Raw genomic sequence first — 22,216 nt, 5'->3', positions numbered from 1 at the left:
TTGTTTTTCATTAAAATCTTATTGATCATTTACCTGCGTGTCCTTGTTTTTGTATCCGTTCACACTTCTGTGTCTATGAACTCAACTTTAAATTCTAATAGAGATGGTTCCACATTTTAAAATATAAAAGGTCTGGTTTTATTAGGCAAGAAGAAGAAGAGACGACAGGATGAAGGATGAAGAGCAGAAGAAGAGATGACAGGATGAAGAGCAGAAGAAGAGGAGACGACAGGATGAAGAGCAGAAGAAGAGGAGACGACAGGATGAAGAGCAGAAGAAGAGGAGACGACAGGATGAAGAGCAGAAGAAGAGGAGACGACAGGATGAAGAGCAGAAGAAGAGGAGACGACAGGATGAAGAGCAGAAGAAGAAGAGATGACAGGATGAAGAGCAGAAGAAGAGGAGACGACAGGATGAAGAGCAGAAGAGACGACAGGATGAAGAGCAGAAGAAGAGGAGACGACAGGATGAAGGATGAAGAGCAGAAGAAGAGACGACAGGATGAAGAGCAGAAGAAGAGACGACAGGATGAAGAGCAGAAGAAGAGACGACAGGATGAAGAGCAGAAGAAGAGGAGACGACAGGATGAAGAGCAGAAGAAGAGATGACAGGATGAAGAGCAGAAGAAGAAGAGACGACAGGATGAAGAGAAGAAGAAGAAGAGACGACAGGATGAAGAGCAGAAGAAGAGATGACAGGATGAAGAGCAGAAGAAGAAGAGACGACAGGATGAAGAGCAGAAGAAGAAGACGACAGGATGAAGAGCAGAAGAAGAGATGACAGGATGAAGAGCAGAGGAAGAAGAGACGACAGGATGAAGAGCAGAAGAAGAGACGACAGGATGAAGAGCAGAAGAAGAGATGACAGGATGAAGAGGAGAAGACAGGATGAAGAGCAGAAGAAGAGGAGACGACAGGATGAAGAGCAGAAGAAGAAGAGGAGACGACAGGATGAAGAGCAGAAGAGGAGACGACAGGATGAAGAGCAGAAGAAGAAGAGGATGAAGAGCAGAAGAAGAAGAGGAGACGACAGGATGAAGAGCAGAAGAAGAGACGACAGGATGAAGAGCAGAAGAAGAGACGACAGGATGAAGAGCAGAAGGAGAAGAAGAGGAGATGACAGGATGAAGAGCAGAAGAAGAAGAGACGACAGGATGAAGAGCAGAAGAAGAGACGACAGGATGAAGAGCAGAAGGAGAAGAAGAGGAGACGACAGGATGAAGAGCAGAAGAAGAGGAGACGACAGGATGAAGAGCAGAAGAAGAAGAGGAGACGACAGGATGAAGAGCAGAAGAGGAGACGACAGGATGAAGAGCAGAAGAAGAAGAGGAGACGACAGGATGAAGAGCAGAAGAAGAGACGACAGGATGAAGAGCAGAAGAAGAGACGACAGGATGAAGAGCAGAAGGAGAAGAAGAGGAGATGACAGGATGAAGAGCAGAAGAAGAAGAGACGACAGGATGAAGAGCAGAAGAAGAGACGACAGGATGAAGAGCAGAAGAAGAAACGACAGGATGAAGAGCAGAAGAAGAGACGACAGGATGAAGAAGTCACTGTAGTTTATTTTCCTTCTGTACAATATTCAACAACAGATACCCTCAAAGTGTTAAAAACTCCCACAGACAGTGAACGCATCGCTGCGTTCAGGGACCAGATCAATGAAACAAAAACGAACTTCTGAACTTCCATTAAAACTGCTGCTGTTTTATGGATTAAATATTTATTGACTTATTTTGCAGTGCAGAAAACATGAGCTCCAGAGTCCAGCAGGTTTAAAAACAATAATAACAGAATAAAGTGGTATTTAAGCTGAACTCTGACCTCAGTTCAGCTCTGACACTTTACAGCAGCAGCTCCAAGTTCAACTGAGTCAGCAATTATTATTATTATCATAATTATAACTATGATAATAATTTTCATAATCATTTTATAATAATAATTATAGTAATAATAATTATAAGAAAGTTTTTTGAAGCTTCAAATCTTCAACATTCATGTTTTCAACATTTATTAATGTAGGCGGAGGCGTCATTAATAAAATAATGACACGTTTCATAGAAAACATTCTTATCATTTATTCTCACAATTATTTTATATATATATATTTATAAAATAATTGTATATATAAACACACACATATGTATTTATTTATTTCTGTTCACTTTTGATTTTTGCTTCCAAACAGAAAACATTGAAAAATGAAAGAACCAAATAAACAGAAATAAAACATTTAAATGAAAACAGGAGGACGATGATGTCATGATGATGTCATGATGAAAGAGGTGAACACACACACACACACACACACACACACACGCACACACGCACACGCACACACACACACAGTCAGTTTCAACATAGCTCCCATCATCTTCATCATCTTAAATCTGTTCGTCATATTAACATCATAAAGGATCTTTTAAAAACAAACTCATGCTAAAATCAACATTCATATTTACAAACTGTGAAAGTCTAATTTCCATCTTTTGGCTTCCTGGATACAAACTGTAAATAAAGACAGAAGAAGAACAAATTACTTCTTCTTCTGTCCAAATATCAACAGCTGTCTCTACAGCTGATCAAGAAGAAGAAGAAGAAGAAGAACTTTGAGGACGCTCTGCTGAACTTTTTATAAAAGCGGCCTTCAGTGAGGTGAAAAGGTGAAAGTGTTTTGGTTTCCTGGAGGTCCCTGAACGTCTCTGTTTGTGGTTCTTCTGGAACACGGTGAGGACTCCGGTTCTTCTCTTCATTATTTTTCTTTACGTTCTCCAGATTAAATTTAGAAGTTCACGTCTTGTTCCAACAAATGAATAAAAATAGAAACTGTGAATGAATTATAGAATTATTGATGAAACGTTTCCAAGAATCAGAACCAACCATCAACAGGAAGTCACACAGGAAACCAACAGGAGACATAACAAAATAAAAGCATGCTGTAAATATTCACTGCAAACCCAAACAGGATCGAGTGCGTCTCACTTTCTAAAGGTCATATTTGATATTTTAGTGTTATTGATTAGCAGGTCAATAAACGATTCTGGTCTTTTGGTTTCTGACGAGAAGAAACTGGACGACGAAGATTAGATGAAAGTTAAAAACATGTTTTGATTGTCCTTTTGATTCATCTTCTAAATAAGTCTCACAAAGAAATGAAGTGAAACATAAGAGATTAGTGTCATTATTGATCCTAACCATGTTCTCAGTTAATCAATGAATACGTTAGTTCAAATATCAGAAAACAGTGAAAAGTGTCCACGGTTTCCATGATGACGTCTTCACATGTCTTGTGACAGTTCTTTATTATTTAAAGAGATATTTTATGGAGCTGAATGCTGCTTTCCTCCTAGTGATCACAGTTATTGATTAACGTTGCACTAAATCGACTGATTCCTTAATGGAGTCTGGTGCAGCAGAATGACAGCAGTCCTCCTTTAAAAGCTCAACCAGGCCAGAAATCAAACATCTGAAGTTCCTCAAACGTCTCAGATGTTTTAGGAGTCAAATATCTGAAAACGATGTTTAAAAATATTCAACGTTGAACTTAAAAAAAGATGTTTGTGTTCAACAATAATTAATCCATTTAACGGTTTTCAACTTGTACGACTTCTAAACGGTTCAATCTTCCAAATATCTCAGTGTCGACTCCAGTTTCTTCTCAGCACGACGTCGTACTAAAGGAAAGAAAGATCAATAACCTGATTATGAAACTCTGCTCTGGAACTCTCAGTCCACCATATATATGTACATGTATATATGTGTATACATATATACATGTATATATATATATATACACACACACACACACACACACACACATATATATACACATAGACACGTGTATACAGGGACACAGCAGTAGTAGAGACATTCAGAAGCTGCTTCTTATTGGCATCATTCAGAGAAGCAAAGAGCAGCAGGAGTCGCCCTTCGTCTGTCCAGGAAGTCTTTTATTTTGTAATACAAACAGGAACGGATGTCATAGATCAGTGTGGCTCACCCTCCAGAGAGAGAGATTCTCTGCCATGCCGTCCTCATCAGTCTGAGAGTCACCTGACCGTCTGAGGGTCACCTGACCGAAGTCTGCGGTTAGAGAAAGACACCGTTCGCTAAAGGAGTCCCTGCTCCGTCCTGATTGGTCCTTAGGCCTCGTCATAGACTCGACTCCTTAGGCGGGTAGTCCACATTGGTTACCATGGTGACAACTGTGACGACCTCCTCGGGCCCTGTGATGCTCGTCTGCCGCTGCATCTGAACGGCCCGCTCCTCCACGCAGCCGGCCGACAGGCGAGCTTCAGCCTCGTGATCCCAGCATTCCTCAATGGTCTCACAGAGAACGGACAAACCCTGAGGGACGCCAAACCACAACACGGGTCAGTACAACACACAACACGGGTCATTACAACACGGGTGATTACAACACACAACACGGGTCATTACAACACGGGTCATTACAACACGGGTCATTACAACACACAACACGGGTCAGTACAACACACAACACTAGTCAGTACAACACACAACACTAGTCAGTACAACACTAGTCAGTACAACACACAACACTAGTCAGTACAACACACAACACTAGTCAGTACAACACACAACACTAGTCAGTACAACACACAACACTAGTCAGTACAACACACAACACTAGTCAGTACAACACTAGTCAGTACAACACACAACACTAGTCAGTACAACACACAACACTAGTCAGTACAACACTAGTCAGTACAACACTAGTCAGTACAACACACAACACTAGTCAGTACAACACTAGTCAGTACAACACACAAGACTGGCGTTCCTGTTTACGTAATGATGTTTCCTGTCAGTAGGAATGGCATTACGTGGTGTATGATGGGTAATGTAGTCTGACTCACAGTGTGTTTCTGCCAGCATTCTCTGAGAGTCGGTCTCAGCTTCTTATGGACCACCACCTCCTGCATGTCCTCTAGGGACGGATGCTGACCCACCTCCTCCTCAAACGGCAGCATGTACTCATCCAACGGACCTGGATCAGAGAGAAGGGGGACCGTCAGAGACCACAACAGACACATAGAGACACACAGAGTCCACTGGACCTGAATCAGAGTCAGACAGAGGGTTATACATGTGTGTATTACAGAAGGGAGTCCAGAGAGGGGGGGTTGGATCCAGACCGATGATGGTGGTTCCTCCCGGTCCCCCCTCAGGTCTGGGTGCTCTTACCGTCAGCAGCTTTGCAGCGGGAGGCGAGCTCCCACAGCACCAGACCCACAGCGTACATGTCGATCCTCAGGAAGGCGTCCCTCTGGAAGTTGATGGCCCCCTCCAGGACCTCCGGGGCCATGTACCTCCTGGTCCCCACCTGGAACACAAACACAGGTGGTCTGAAAGTCTGGACCCTGAGGGGTTGTTCCCAACCTGTTTGCCATGTGGTTCATTAAGGTGAAGCTTGTTACTGGACAATAGAGTCAGCAATAAACACGCTAATAGATCATATTAGATCATATTCAACATTTGAATGAACATATAAACGTTTTAAACTCATCAGTGTCCCTGGAGGAGAACATTGAAGACATAAAAACATATCATTAAAGACATATCATTAAAAGACATAAAGACATATCATTAAAAGACATAAAGACATATCATTAAAGACATCTCATTAAAGACACATCATTAAAGACATAAAGACACATCATTAAAGACATATCATTAAAGACATCTCATTAAAGACACATCATTAAAGACATAAAGACACATCATTAAAGACATATCATTAAAGACATCTCATTAAAGACACATCATTAAAGACATAAAGACACATCATTAAAGACATATCATTAAAGACACAAAGACATATCATTTAAGACAGACATATTAAAGACATAAAGACATATTAAAGACATATCTTTAAAGACATATTAAAGACATATCTTTAAAGACATAAAGACATATCATTAAAGACATAAAGACATATCATTAAAGACATAAAGACATATAAAAAAGACATAAAGACACATCATTAAAGACATATATCATTAAAGACATAAAGACATATCATTAAAGACAGACATATTAAACATATATAAAGACATATTAAAGACATATCTTTAAAGACATATTAAAGACATATCATTAAAGACATATCATTAAAGACATATAATTAAAGAAATAAAGACATATCATTAAAGACATATAATTAAAGAAATAAAGACATATCATTAAAGACATATAATTAAAGACATAAAGACATATCATTAAAGAAATAAAGACATATCATTAAAGAAACAAAGACATATCATTTAAGACAAAGAAATAAAGACATATTTAAAGAAAAAAGACATATCATTTAAAGACAAAAGACATATTAAAGAAATAAAGACATATCATTAAAGACATATAATTAAAGACATAAAGACATATCATTAAAGAAATAAAGACATATCATTAAAGAAATAAAGACATATCATTAAAGACATATAATTAAAGAAATAAAGACATATCATTAAAGACATATAATTAAAGACATAAAGATATCATTAAAGAAAAAGACAAAAAGACATAAAGACATATCATTAAAGAAATAAAGACATATCATTAAAGACATATAATTAAAGACATAAAGACATATCATTAAAGAAATAAAGACATATCATTAAAGACATATAATTAAAGACAGACATATCATTAAAGACACATTAAAGATCCTTACAGATAGCGTCCCTAGTGGAGGTGTGATGTTGACCTCTGTGTCCTCAGGTTATTGAGAACTGTTCACTGACTCTGATTGACTTCTTCATGTGGTTTGAAGACAACCTTGTGCTGATAACACTGAGGACAGACAGAGAGAACCAGCTGTGCATTCTCAGGTGAGCTCACCTGTCCGTGTGTGTCTCCAGGTGATTTCCCCGCCTCAAACCTGAGAGCGAGGCCGAAGTCAGCGATGCAGGCGGTCAGGTTGGACTTCAGCAGCACGTTCTTACTCTTAAAGTCCCTGAAAGGAAACACAGAGTGAGACCTCTCTCTCTGTGTGTGTGTGTGTGTGTGTGCGTGCGTGCGTGCGTGCGTGCGTGCGTGCGTACCTGTGTGCGATGGCCGGTTTGTGTCCGTCCTTGTGTCCCGGTATGTCCTCGTGCAGGTAGGCCAGACCTCGGGACATGGACTGAGCGATGACACACAGCTCAGACCAGGAGAGGACGTTGGCCTTCAGGTAGTCAGTCAGAGAGCCCTGAGGACAGAACACGTCACACGACTTCATGTTGTCACATGACACACTGAGCCAACCAGAGGAGACTGATCAGAGATCAGACTGATCAGAGATCAGACCTACAGTCGTATGCTAAAGTCTGAATACTTTTGAAAACTGAGACACAATATTAATGAATTATTCATCTAAGAATTCATAATGTTTCTTTATTATTATTATTATTATATTATTATTACTACTATTATTATATTATTATAATAATTATTATTATTACTAATATTATTATATTATTATTATTATTGTTTTGTTTCAACTAGATAAACCATGATTCTGATAACATGTTACTTCATATTAATTAATGAGTACTTGTTTATCTTTAATGTATACTAACAGGTGTAGTATACATTAGTAGTATATATTAGTAGAATATATTAGTAGAATATATTAGTAGAATATATTAGTAGAATATATTAGTAGTAGTATATATATTAGTAGTAATATATTAGTAGTATATATTAGTAGAATATATTAGTAGTATATATTAGTAGAATATATATTAGTAGTATATATTAGTAGAATATATTAGTAGAATATATTAGTAGAATATATTAGTAGTATATATTAGTAGAATATATTAGTAGTATATATTAGTAGAATATATTAGTAGAATATATTAGTAGAATATATTAGTAGTATATATTAGTAGAATATATTAGTAGAATATATTAGTAGTATATATTAGTAGAATATATTAGTAGTATATATAGTAGTAGATTATATATATAGTAGTATATATTAGTAGAATATATTAGTAGTATATATTATATTATATATATATATATATTAGTAGTACAGTGGATATAAAAAGTCTACACACCCCTGTTAAAATGCCATGTTTTTGTGATGTAAATAAATGAGACCAAGTTAAATCATGTCAGAACTCTTTCCACCTTTAATGTGACCTATAACGTGAACAATTCAATTGAAAAACAAACTGAAATCTTTTAGGGGAAAAAAATAAAAATAAAAAAGTAAAATAATGTGGTTGCATAAGTGTGCACACCCTCTTATAACTGGGGATGTGGATGTGTTCAGAATTAACCAATCACATTCAAACTCATGTTAAATAGTAGTCAGTACTCACCTGCCATCATTTAAAGTGACTCTGATTAATCCCAAATAAAGTTCAGCTGTTCTAGAAGGATTTTCCTGACATTTTCTTAGTTGCATCTTACAGCAAAAGCCATGGTAGCACCAGAGGTACCTCATTGTTGAAAGGTATCAGCCAGGAGAAGGCATTAGATACACCATGGAACACAGTGAACACAGCCATCATCAAGTGGAGAAGATATGGCACAACAGTGACATGACCAAGAACTGGACGTCCCTCCAACATTGATGAAAAGACGAGAAGAACACTGGTCAGGGAGGCTTCCAAGAGGCTCCAGCAACACTAAAGTACTGGCTGTGTACTACATGTGTGTACTACATGTGTGTACTACATGTGTGTACTACATGTGTGTACTACATGTGTGTACTACATGTGTGTACTACATGTGTTTACTACATGTGTTTACTACATGTGTTTACTACATGTGTGTACTACATGTGTTTACTACATGTGTTTACTACATGTGTTTACTACATGTGTGTACTACATGTGTGTACTACATGTGTGTACTACATGTGTGTACTACATGTGTGTACTACATGTGTGTACTACATGTGTGTACTACATGTGACAACAATCTCCCGTATTCTTCATATGTTTGGGCTATGGGGTGGGGGGGCAAGACGGAAGCCTTTTCTTACCAAGAAGCCCGGCTACATTTTGCCAAAACTTACATGAAGTCTCCCAGAAGCTTGTGGGGAAACGTGCTCTGGTCTGATGACACCAAGGTTGAACTTTTTGGCCATAATTCCAAAAGGTATGTTTGGCGCAAAAACAACACTGCACATCACCCAAAGAACACCATAAGATAAGATAAGATAATCCTTGATTAGTCCCACTCCCACAGTGAAGCATGGTGGGGCAGCAGCTGCTTCGGGCTGCTTTTCTTCAGCTGGAGCCGGGGCCTCAGTCAGGGTGGAGGGAATATGAACAGTTCCAAATACCAGGCAATTTTGGCACAAAACCTTCAGGCTTCCGAAAGCTGAAGATGAAGAGGAATTTCACCTTTCAGCACGACAACGACCCAAAGCATACACCCTAATCAACAAAAGCACGGCTTCACCAGAAGAAGATTAAAGTTTTGGAACGGCCCAGCCAGAGCCCAGACCTGAACCCAACTGAACATCTGTGGGGGTCTGCAGAGGGCTGTGAACTGATGCCCTCGCAATCTGACAGATTTGGAGCTCTTTTGCAAAGAAGAGTGGGCAAATATTGCCAAGTCAAGATGTGCCATGCTAATAGACTCCTACCCAAAAAGACAGAGCTGTAATAAAATCAAAAGGTGCTTCAACAAAGTATTAGTTGAAGGGTGTGCATATTTATGCAACCAGGTTATTGTAAGTTTTTTATTTTTTATTTTTCCCCCTAAAAGATTTCAGTTTGTTTTTCAATTGAATTGTTCACGTTATAGGTCACATTAAAGGTGGAAAAAGTTCAGACATGATATCTTTGTCTCCTTTTTTTACATCACAAAAAACCTGGCATTCTAACAGGGGTGTGTAGACTTTTTATATCCACTGTATATATTAGAATATATTAGTAGTATATATTAGTAGTATATATGTCATGTATGTAATAACATGTTACTTCATATTAATTAATGAGTATTTGTTTCTCTTTAATGTATACCAACAGGTGTAGTAGTATATATTAATAGTATATATTTATAATATATATATTATATATTTCATGTATTAACGTGTGCAGTACCTTGTCGTGGTACTCGCTGATGAGCCACAGCTCCAGGTCCACACCGCTGCCTCTCTTCTCCCCTCCGATGAACCGCAGCAGGTTCTCATGTCTCATCCCATTCAGGCTGAAGATCTCAAACTCGTTCTGCCACGACTGCTTGTCCTGAAGGTCCACACAGAGGTCAAAGGTCAAGAGCTGAGTGACACACAACTCCGTGGTACCGACCCGACCAGAGGGTCACTTCATCCAACAGAGATATATACTCTAGAGTAAACCAGCATCAGTTATGTCATCAATGTCCTCTCAGGATACACCGGATCATTATCACTTCATGAGGTCATGGTGTGAAGCAGAAGAACAGCCTAATGACTGATGGAGCGTCTCCACCCCCCCTATGAACTATTCTCAGCTGAGGAGAACATCATGCAGCAGTGGAGGCTGGAGGAGGAGAACGTTCTCCACCTTCCACTGCTCTCTATGAACGGAACCCTAACCCTGATGAACACCAGCAGAACCTTCTGAGCTTCTCTCATGGACCAGGATCCTCACTGATCTTAAAACAGAACGGTCTGCTTTCATGTTCGTCGGCTCAAACTGGGTGACGGATGACGGTGCGTTCGAAGCCACTGGGACAAACCTGGATGGAGAAGATCTTGACAGCGACGTAATCACTGAGTAGCTGAGCCTTCCACACACAGCCGAAGCGCCCCCTGGCTTTGACCTCCAGTAACTGCAGTGGCTTCTGGCCCAGGATGGGGGAGGGGGGCAGAGGACCAGGATCCTGTAACGAGAACATGTAGACCACATGAGAGACTGGAGCCCTGATTCTGATCCTGGAGATAAGAACACCACCATGTAGACCACATGAGAGACTGGAGCCCTGATTCTGATCCTGGAGATAAAAACACCACCATGTAGACCACATGAGAGACTGGAGCCCTGATTCTGATCCTGGAGATAAAAACACCACCATGTAGACCACATGAGAGACTGGAGCCCTGATTCTGATCCTGGAGATAAAAACACCACCATGTAGACCACATGATAGACTGGAGCCCTGATTCTGATCCTGGAGATAAAAACACCACCATGTAGACCACATGATAGACTGGAGCCCTGATTCTGATCCTGAAGATAAGAACACCACCATGTAGACCACATGAGAGACTGGAGATGAGACATGTGATGGAGATGAGACAGGTGATGGAGATGAGACAGGTGATGGAGATGAGACAGGTGATGGAGATGAGACAGGTGATGGAGGTGATCCGTTTATATTCACACTAAGTTTTTTAAATACGTTCATTCACAGAGTGAAGCTCAGCTGAGTCACAGAACTGGAGTTACATCAGATAACTTCTTGTTCCTCTCAGATTCTGAACAGGAGATCTGTGATCAATGTTCCCTTCATTCATTCATACATACAGACGCTTCTCAGACATGCTAACTCATCAGGGGTTTAAACCCTGTGATGCTAACTCCTCAGGGGTTAAACCCTGTGGGGCTCTGATGGTGCACTACCAAGTTGAGAGAGTTTCCACTCACAAAAGCACCTCGTCTTCACTCGGGATCCAGCAGGCGGCTCTGAAAGCTCCGCCGTTCCAGTAACGCTGGTCATAGTGTGACTGACTCACAACGGGTTGTCGTGCTAACCTTAGCATGTGTCGCTTACATTACATCACACTACATTACATTACAGTCATTTAGCAGATGCTTTTCTCCAAAGCGACTTACAGTCAGTAGTATGTTACATATCATTCACCCATTCACACACTGATGACAGGCTACCATCAAGGTGCCACCATCAGACTCTAACTAACATTCAACATCCAGTCCACACCGATGGCCTTCAGGAGCAACTTGGGGTTAAGTGTCTTGCCCAAGGACACAGCGACAAGAAGCCGGGTATCGAACCACCGACCCTCTGATTGGAGAACTACCTTGCTCTCCACTACGCCACAGCCGCCCATACCTTAGCATGTGTCGCTAATCTTAGCATGTGTCTCCAGTCTCCAAACTAAGGTGTAACCTCAGAGACAAAGAGGTAACCTAAGATCTAACCTCAGAGACAAAGAGGTAACCTAAGATCTAACCTCAGAGACAAAGAGGTAACCTAAGGTGTAACCTCAGAGACAAAGAGGTAACCTAAGGTGTAACCTCAGAGACAAAGAGGTAACCTAAGGTGTAACCTCAGAGACAAAGAGGTAACCTTGGAGACTACGACTCAACCTCATAAAGTAAACATATGCAGGTAAAAGGTGAACCCTGATCACAGAAGCTCAACATGCTTCCTGTCGGAGTCATATCTACTGATCAATACATGGAGACAACATCTGGCAAAAGCAACATGAACAACCAACAAACGGAATGGATGTAAACAAAATAAGTGTCAGGAAAATAAATTAAAGCAAGTGTGTTTTAAAAGAAAGTCAGGCAGGAGGAGGATAACAAACCCAAAAGAAGAGAAAAGGACAATAAAGTGACGTTTGATCTTCTTACCTCGATCATTATATGAAAGGCGTGCTGAGAAGAAGAAGAAGAAGAAGAAGAAGAAGAAGAAGAAGAAGAAGAAGAAGAAGAAGAAGAAGAAGAAGAAGAACAGGAATACAAAGAAAAGGCTAATTCACTTGATCTGAGAGTTTACCTTCATTTGATTCAGAAGGCTAAACATTTGAATAGCTTGATAGATCAACATCAAATGATAATTATTTGTTGCGTGAGACAGGTTATTAGAACAGGTAAAGGTCTCTGCGGGTCTGGTTCTGGTCGGCAGCCTCTCATAGCTCTTTAGTGGTAAAAAGGAGATTTGATCTTAGTGGAAACTAAAGTCTGCATCCAACTTAAAACACACAAAGTGCGCTCAGATCATCTTTAGCATCAAAAGGAATCAACACATGACTTATTCACTGTTTTATCTTTAAGAATGAACTGAAATAAAATGAGCATTCACTCATAGAAGTGTGGTGAGGACACACTTCCTGGACAGGGACACATAGTTGTGTATCATCTGCATAGTGATGAACGTTGTGTTTATGTGTGAACACCTTTAACTGATCCATGACAGACACAGTAGCTCCTAATTTAAACCAACACAGAACCCTGGTTCTCTTTATAAACAGTTAGAAGAAGAGTTTTGATGTTTGACATGGGTGTGTAAAAAGTACTGCTGCCTCCACCAGTTAGTGTGCGTTATGTGTGACTTAAAAGACACAAAATAACACCAACAAAAACAACTAATCGAGGCGGCGGTACACCTGTTCTGACAGGTCAAACTTCTGCTTTTGTCAAAGAGGTCTGGTGTTTCTGAAGAGAGAAGAGAGAGGCTTCAGTTCCCAAACAGAGGAATGTCTGACAGCAAAGTACAGAGGTGAGAATATTCTAGATGTACTGATACCGATTCATTATATATCAGCTGTCTGAAGTCCGTCCACAGCAGCGCATTGCTACTCCTGTGTGTGTGTGTGTGTGTGTGTGTGTGTGTCTGTCTGTCTGTCTGTCTGTCTGTCTGTCTGTCTGTCTGTCTGTCTGTCTGTCTGTCTGTCTGTCTGTCTGTCTGTCTGTCTGTCTGTCTCACCTGGGTGGGCACCAGGACCGGTGGGTAGGCCAGTTTGTGGTGTCGGTACATCCAGACGGAGAAGAGGACGATGGCGGTGACGACCATGATGGGAACCAGTGAGTACATCAGAGTGGTCAGCACCGGGGTCTTGGAAGGCACTGGTTTGTTGGTCGCTACGGCACATGGAGAGGGAAAAGATGAAAGTCAACTTATAGAAGTCACAGTGACATAATAACATGGTGAGGAGCAATGGAAGTCCATTTAACTGTACAATAAGAGGAAAGTCAGATCATGAGAAAAGACCTGAGTGAATGAAACGTCTGAAAGCTTTGACACTTTGGAAAAAATATACACAAAAAGTCATACTAATCATACAATCACAGGAAAATTAGCTTTATGAAAATAACTATAATTTTAAGTCTTAAAATATATACAATTATCACTTATCATATTTGATGTTATGAGAAATTATATTAAGTCAAAAACACCAAAGAGGTTTATGAGAAAAAAAGATAAAATTATACAGTAAATACAAAATATACATTTATAAAGTAATATATTATGACTTGAGTCTTAGAATATTAATACAATTGTAATTCAATACAAATGCTATGAGAATAACAATATTTAGTCTTAAAATTATGTAATATTTTCAAAGTAATATTTTATGAGCAGTACTATAAGAGCTGTGGATAAGATGCATTTACATGTGATCAGCACCGTAATGGTAATTACTATGTTTAATAATAAAAATAACAAAGTTTAATGGTGAAGATGACCAGTTAGTTCATCCTGATCAGTCAAATCTTTATCTTTAAAAGTTTATTTTATTGAATTATATATTATTAAAACACTTTAGTGCAGCAGAAGTAGCAAAACTGAAATATTCAAGTGAGGTATAAGTACCTCAAAATAATGAGTAAGTAGTAGTAGGGTGAGTAGTAATGTTATGAGTAAATGTGCTTATCTGGTTTCCACCACTGGTATCAATGATCTCCTCATTATCAATAACAATACCCACAACCCCCTGCAAACAGTGACCTCTTCAATACCCACAACCCCCTGCAAACAGTGACCTCTTCAAGCTGATCACACATTACATTACAGTCATTTAGCAGACGCTTTTCTCCAAAGCGACTTACAGTCAGTAGTATATTACATATCATTCACCCATTCACACACTGATGACAGGCTACCATCAAGGTGCCACCATCAGACTCTAACTAACATTCATCATCAGTCCACACCGATGGCCTTCAGGAGCAACTTGGGGTTAAGTGTCTTGCCCAAGGACACATCGACTGCCAAAGCCGGGTATCGAACCACCGACCCTCTGATTGGAGAACTACCTTGCTCTCCACTACGCCACAGCCACCCACGCACACGCACACACGCACACACACACACACACACACACACACACACACACACACACACACACACACACACACACACACACACACACACACACGTCACCTACTTGGTATCTGCGGCTGGCTGCTGTTGGGGCTGTAGAAGAACTTGTCGTTGCACAAACTTCCTTCACAGCAGCAGAAGAAGACTTCAGGAGCATCTTTCTTCTCCACACATTCACTCCTGTAGAAGAAGAAGAACCGGATTCAGAGAGACATGAAGACTCTCAGTCTTCCAGAGTCTGATCCTGGTTTCTACAGATCTGGAACCAGAGACTCTCCACTGTGTTGCTAACAATATCTAGACTTAGTTTGTCTGTGGTTACGTAGTCTAAGACCATCTGTCTGTGGTTACGTAGTCTAAGACCATCTGTCTGTGATTAGGTAGTCTAAGACCATCTGTCTGTGATTAGGTAGTCTAAGACCATCTGTCTGTGGTTACGTAGTCTAAGACCATCTGTCCGTGGTTACGTAGTCTAAGACCATCTGTCTGTGATTAGGTAGTCTAAGACCATCTGTCTGTGGTTACGTAGTCTAAGACCATCTGTCTGTGGTTACGTAGTCTAAGACCATCCGTCCGTGGTTACGTAGTCTAAGACCATCTGTCTGTGATTAGGTAGTCTAAGACCATCTGTCTGTGGTTACGTAGTCTAAGACCATCTGTCTGTGGTTACGTAGTCTAAGACCATCCGTCCGTGGTTACGTAGTCTAAGACCATCTGTCTGTGGTTACGTAGTCTAAGACCATCTGTCTGTGGTTACGTAGTCTAAGACCATCTGTCTGTGGTTACGTAGTCTAAGACCATCCGTCTGTGGTTACGTAGTCTAAGACCATCCGTCTGTGGTTAGGTAATCTAAACCCATCTGTCTGTGATTAGGTAGTCTAAAACCATCTGTCTGTGATTAAACCCATCTGTCTGTATTATCTAAACCCATCTGTCTGTGATTAGGTAGTCTAAACCCATCTGTCTGTGATTAGGTAGTCTAAGACCATCTGTCCGTGATTAGGTAATCTAAACCCATCTGTCTGTGATTAGGTAGTCTAAACCCATCTGTCTGTGATCTAGTCTGTAGTCTAAGACCATCTGTCCGTGATTAGGTAATCTAAACCCATCTGTCTGTGATTAGGTAGTCTAAACCCATCTGTCTGTGATTAGGTAGTCTAAGACCATCTGTCTGTGATTAGGTAGTCTAAGACCATCTGTCTGTGGTTACGTAGTCTAAGACCATCTGTCTGTGGTTACGTAGTCTAAGACCATCTGTCTGTGGTTACGTAGTCTAAGACCATCTGTCTGTGGTTACGTAGTCTAAGACCATCTGTCTGTGGTTACGTAGTCTAAGACCATCTGTCTGTGGTTACGTAGTCTAAGACCATCTGTCTGTGATTAGGTAGTCTAAGACCATCTGTCTGTGGTTACGTAGTCTAAGACCATCTGTCTGTGGTTACGTAGTCTAAGACCATCTGTCCGTGGTTACGTAGTCTAAGACCATCTGTCTGTGATTAGGTAGTTTAAGACCATCTGTCCGTCGTTACGTAGTCTAAGACCATCCGTCTGTGGTTACGTAGTCTAAGACCATCCGTCTGTGGTTAGGTAATCTAAACCCATCTGTCTGTGATTAGGTAATCTAAACCCATCTGTCTGTGATTAGGTAGTCTAAACCCATCTGTCTGTGATTAGGTAGTCTAAGACCATCTGTCCGTGATTAGGTAATCTAAACCCATCTGTCTGTGATTAGGTAGTCTAAACCCATCTGTCTGTGATTAGGTAGTCTAAACCCATCTGTCTGTGATTAGGTAGTCTAAGACCATCTGTCTGTGATTAGGTAGTCTAAGACCATCTGTCTGTGGTTACGTAGTCTAAGACCATCTGTCTGTGGTTACGTAGTCTAAGACCATCTGTCCGTGGTTACGTAGTCTAAGACCATCTGTCTGTGGTTACGTAGTCTAAGACCATCTGTCCGTGGTTACGTAGTCTAAGACCATCTGTCTGTGATTAGGTAGTCTAAGACCATCTGTCTGTGGTTACGTAGTCTAAGACCACCTGTCCGTGGTTACGTAGTCTAAGACCATCTGTCTGTAAGACCATCTGTCTACGTAGTCTAAGACCATCTGTCTGTGGTCTAAGACCATCCGTCTGTGGTTACGTAGTCTAAGACCATCCGTCTGTGGTTAGGTAATCTAAACCCATCTGTCTGTGATTAGGTAGTCTAAACCCATCTGTCTGTGATTAGGTAGTCTAAACCCATCTGTCCGTGATTAGGTAGTCTAAGACCATCTGTCTGTCGTTACATAGTCGAAGACCATCTGTCTGTGGTTACGTAGTCTAAACCCACCTGTCTGTGATTAGGAAGTATGTAGGTACGTAGTCGTGTCCCAGCTGTCTGTAGGTACGTAGTCGTATACCAGCTGTCTGTAGGTACGTAGTCGTATACCAGCTGTCTGTAGGTACGTAGTCGTGTCCCGGCTGTCTGTAGGTACGTAGTCGTATTCCAGCTGTCTGTAGGTACGTAGTCGTAGGTACCCAGCTGTCTGTAGGTACGTAGTCCCAGCTGTCTGTAGGTACCCAGCTGTCTGTAGGTACGTAGTCGTATACCGGCTGTCTGTAGGTACGTAGTCATGTCCCGGCTGTCTGTAGGTACGTAGTCGTATACCAGCTGTCTGTAGGTACGTAGTCGTATTCCAGCTGTCTGTAGGTACGTAGTCATGTCCCAGCTGTCTGTAGGTACGTAGTCGTATACCAGCTGTCTGTAGGTACGTAGTCGTATACCAGCTGTCTGTAGGTACGTAGTCGTGTCCCAGCTGTCTGTAGGTACGTAGTCGTATCCCAGCTGTCTGTAGGTACGTAGTCATGTCCCAGCTGTCTGTAGGTACGTAGTCGTATACCAGCTGTCTGTAGGTACGTAGTCGTATACCAGCTGTCTGTAGGTACGTAGTCGTGTACCAGCTGTCTGTAGGTACGTAGTCATACCAGCTGTCTGTAGGTACCAGTATACCAGCTGTCTGTAGGTACGTAGTCGTATACCAGCTGTCTGTAGGTACGTAGTCGTATACCAGCTGTCTGTAGGTACGTAGTCGTATACCAGCTGTCTGTAGGTAGCTGTCTGTAGGTACGTCGTATACCAGCTGTCTGTAGGTACGTAGTCATGTCCCAGCTGTCTGTAGGTACGTAGTCGTATACCAGCTGTCTGTAGGTACGTAGTCGTATACCAGCTGTCTGTAGGTACGTAGTCGTATACCAGCTGTCTGTAGGTACGTAGTCGTATACCAGCTGTCTGTAGGTACGTAGTCGTATACCAGCTGTCTGTAGGTACGTAGTCGTGTCCCAGCTGTCTGTAGGTACGTAGTCGTGTCCCAGCTGTCTGTAGGTACGTAGTCGTGTCCCAGCTGTCTGTAGGTACGTAGTCGTGTCCCAGCTGTCTGTAGGTACGTAGTTGTATACCAGCTGTCTGTAGGTACGTAGTCGTATACCAGCTGTCTGTAGGTACGTAGTCGTATACCAGCTGTCTGTAGGTACGTAGTCGTATACCAGCTGTCTGTAGGTACGTAGTCGTGTCCCAGCTGTCTGTAGGTACGTAGTCGTATCCCATCTGTCTGTAGGTACGTAGTCGTATTCCAGTCGTATCACTGCACCTGATGAGTAAAGTGTCCTCACACTAATCGTGAAGGACAGGTGCGATGCAGTCGTTATTGGTTCAAGGTGTCATGGACCTACTTCAACCACAGCACCGCTGAATGCGAGGCACTAATCCTTTCGGTTAACAGTTAATGAACGTTTAACGAGGGTCGCTATCGGTCAGAGGACAAATTCCAATTTAGCATCCCTAATCAGAGAGCGACTCTGTCATCACTTACTTGTCGTAACAGTTGATGTCGTCCAGCCAGCAGCCCTGTTTGACCACCTGAACCACTCCAGATACATTCTTCCAGGTGGCGAAGCAGTGAAGTCTCTTATCTTTATCTCCAGGGCAGGAGACCACCCCACTGATGTTCCCCCGACCCTGCAACACCGAGGAGGAGGAGGAGGAGGAGGAGGAGGAGGAGGAGGAGGGTTGTAGTTGTAGTGGACGCACTTGTCAGTGTCTGAGCGGCCCAGGATGGCACCTGCGTCAGGGGAGAAATCAATGTCAGCAGCCAGGTGGGAGCATGATCAATATCAAGATGAATGGATCGGTCACATGTTGCATCACTTGATCACTTTAACATCAAAACATGTTATTGACAAAGGATAAATTAAACTAATTGATTTGTTCAAATGTATAAATAAGTTTTTCATCAATAAATAATAACCCATTTCTCTCTGTTGTTATATTATTGATTATTTGATCAAAATGTTATAAATTATAGTAATTTATTCCTAAATTGATATATGTCTTGTTTACATGTTCATTCAGTTAACTGAGATATAAAACAGAATTGTCAGCCAAGAACTGATTATTTATTGGATCGTTCAACTAATGAACAAATATTTTCAGTTAAAGATAAAAACTTGTCACAGCTGGAACAATTAGTCTTCACCTGTCTCTGCTTCGGCATTAATTGATTATTCAATTAGCCCATTGTTTCCCAGGCTTCTCTTCTGGGGACCCACTTCCTCTTATTACCAACCATCTCCACTCAATTCACAATAACCTTTAAATGTCTATAAATGTTGAAAAATGTGAGTTTATGCGTCAATGGTTTGAGTGTTAATGACAAGTCTCCCCTTGTGTTCTCTTGAAAAGGTAGAAGATTCATTTGAAGTGAGGTTTCTGCTTATCAAACTGATTTCTATTTATTCAGGTTTCTGTAACAGTAGAGTATCGAGACATTTTAATCTCTACGGGGACCAATCCATTCATCCAGAATATATTGATTATGGATAATAAAGATCATCATTACTTTCACATTTAAAATGTTAAATGAACACATTTGATCAACTAAACTAATAATCTGATGTTGGAGAGAAACGGATCCATAAATACTACTACTACTACTGAGAGGTCCCTGAAAGGTTCCCATCTAATCGGTACAAGTACATTACTGCAGGACTCTCAGTGGGAGTACTGGCAGTGGGAGTACTGCAGTACTGTCAGTGGGAGTACTGTCAGTGGGAGTACTGCAGTGGGAGTACTGTAGTACTGTCAGTGGGAGTACTGTCAGTGGGAGTACTGCAGTACTGTCAGTGGGAGTACTGTCAGTGGGAGTACTGCAGTACTGTCAGTGGGAGTACTGCAGTACTGTCAGTGGGAGTACTGTCAGTGGGAGTACTGTACATGTTGATTGTGTACCGCCAGGTAGACTCACCTGAGGAGCAGGAGATGAGGAAAACACTGAAGGCCAGTTTGGTCGCTGGTCCCATCGTGGATCCAGAGACACAACTCCTTTATCTGATTGAATTTGAACACAACACGGATTATCGTCCCTTTAAACTAGCTGTGAAGCTGATGGGGGACACCGAGTACCGGCAACATGTCCCGGTCCAAACATATCTGTGAGGACAGGCGGGTTTAACCGTCTGTGTGAGGACAGGCGGGTTTAACCGTCTGTGTGAGGACAGGCGGGTTTAACCGTCTGTGTGAGGACAGGCGGGTTTAACCGTCTGTGTGAGGACAGGCGGGTTTAACCGTCTGTGTGAGGACAGGCGGGTTTAACCGTCTGTGTGAGGACAGACAGGCGGGTTTAACCGTCTCTGTGAGGACAGGCGGGTTTAACCGTGTGAGGACAGGCGGGTTTAACCGTCTGTGTGAGGACAGGCGGGTTTAACCGTCTGTGTGAGGACAGGCGGGTTTAACCGTCTGTGTGAGGACCTACGGTCTTCATCGGGATCAGATGCAGCTGAAGGTCCTGGTTCTCTGGACGTCAGTGAAGTCATCAGCAGTGATCAGTCCAGAACAGAGAACAGCCTCCTCTTACCCCGCTACCTCCTCCTCCTCCTCTTCCTCCTCTTACCCCGCTACCTCCTCCTCTTCCTCCTCTTACCCCGCTACCCCCTCCTCCTCTTACCCCGCTACCTCCTCCTCTTCCTCTTCCTCCTCTTACCCCGCTACCTCCTCCTCTTCCTCTTCCTCCTCTTACCCCGCTACCTCCTCCTCCTCCTCTTCGTCACACTAACCTGAACCCCAGTTTTACAGCAAGTTAGCGGGTAGAACAGGGACCCGGTCCTGTACTGGTGGTACTGGTGGTACTGGTGGTCCTGTACTGGTGGTCCTGGTGGTCCTGTACTGGTGGTACTGGTGGTACTGGTGGTCCTGTACTGGTGGTACTGGTCCTGTACTGGTGGTCCTGTACTGGTGGTACTGGTCCTGTACTGGTGGTACTGTACTGGTGGTCCTGTACTGGTGGTACTGGTCCTGTACTGGTGGTACTGTACTGGTGGTCCTGTACTGGTGGTACTGGTCCTGTACTGGTGGTACTGGTGGTCCTGTACTGGTGGTACTGGTCCTGTACTGGTGGTCCTGTACTGGTGGTCCTGTACTGGTGGTCCTGTACTGGTGGTACTGGTGGTCCTGTACTGGTGGTCCTGTACTGGTGGTACTGGTGGTACTGGTGGTCCTGTACTGGTGGTCCTGTACTGGTGGTCCTGGTACTGGTGGTACTGGTGGTCCTGTACTGGTGGTCCTGTACTGGTGGTCCTGGTGGTCCTGTACTGGTGGTCCTGTACTGGTGGTCCTGTACTGGTGGTCCTGTACTGGTGGTCCCTGTACTGGTGGTCCTGTACTGGTGGTACTGGTGGTCCTGTACTGGTGGGTGGTCCTGTACTGGTGGTACTGGTTAACCCGCAGCTCGGTCAGAGGACAGCTAGCTGCTCGGCTAGCTGTTAGCTTAGCTCCGTCTGGTTCTCCTCCTAACGAGACCTCCTCCTCCTCCTCCTGCTGCTGCTGCTGCTCCTGCTGCTCCTGATGAGGAGCCCCGGTAATGACCCGGTAATGACCCGGTAATGACCCGGGACTGGACAGGGTCTGGGCTGTTCCTCTCCGTCCTCCTCTCTGAGCGAACAAAGATGGCGGACAGATTATTGTTGTTGTTCCTCAGCAGGCCGTGAGAGGAGCACGTGACCTGACGTCATGACGCAGCACGGCGCGACAGAGAAGCCCCGCCTCCTCCTGACCCCTGACCCACATCACAGAGACTCCTCCTGACCCCTGACCCACATCACAGAGACTCCTCCTGACCCCTGACCCACATCACAGAGACTCCTCCAGACCAGGTCCTCTG

At 42.5% G+C, this 22,216-nt stretch overlaps 2 protein-coding genes across 2 annotated transcripts in view; both read right to left on the bottom strand.

Annotated features, from left to right (window-relative positions):
* Positions 1-1,563: 1,563 nt before the first annotated feature.
* LOC129104573 (activin receptor type-2A-like) lies at positions 1,564-20,689 on the bottom strand. Its single transcript, XM_054615307.1, is given in 12 exon segments — positions 1,564-4,343; positions 4,880-5,010; positions 5,208-5,346; positions 6,864-6,978; positions 7,067-7,212; positions 10,073-10,216; positions 10,692-10,835; positions 13,629-13,783; positions 15,091-15,206; positions 18,875-19,065; positions 19,068-19,123; positions 20,306-20,689. Coding segments are annotated over 12 exon segments (1,587 nt in total). The 5' UTR covers positions 20,361-20,689; the 3' UTR covers positions 1,564-4,148.
* Positions 20,690-20,696: 7 nt separating this feature from the next.
* LOC129104234 (uncharacterized) overlaps positions 20,697-22,216 on the bottom strand; it is a 15,459-nt gene continuing 13,939 nt past the window's right edge. The window contains exons 3-4 of the mRNA XM_054614810.1: positions 21,085-21,768; positions 20,697-21,054 (exon numbers count right to left, since the gene is read on the bottom strand). Coding sequence (XP_054470785.1) covers positions 21,045-21,054; positions 21,085-21,768 — 694 coding nt within the window. The 3' untranslated portion in view covers positions 20,697-21,044. The remainder of the gene's footprint in view (positions 21,055-21,084; positions 21,769-22,216) is intronic.

This window comes from Anoplopoma fimbria, chromosome 16 (genome assembly GCF_027596085.1).
Source record: "Anoplopoma fimbria isolate UVic2021 breed Golden Eagle Sablefish chromosome 16, Afim_UVic_2022, whole genome shotgun sequence".
Taxonomy (NCBI): Eukaryota; Metazoa; Chordata; class Actinopteri; order Perciformes; family Anoplopomatidae; genus Anoplopoma; species Anoplopoma fimbria.
The sequence above is the reverse complement of the archived record's forward strand: the minus strand, read 5'-3'. Positions and strand labels throughout refer to the sequence as shown.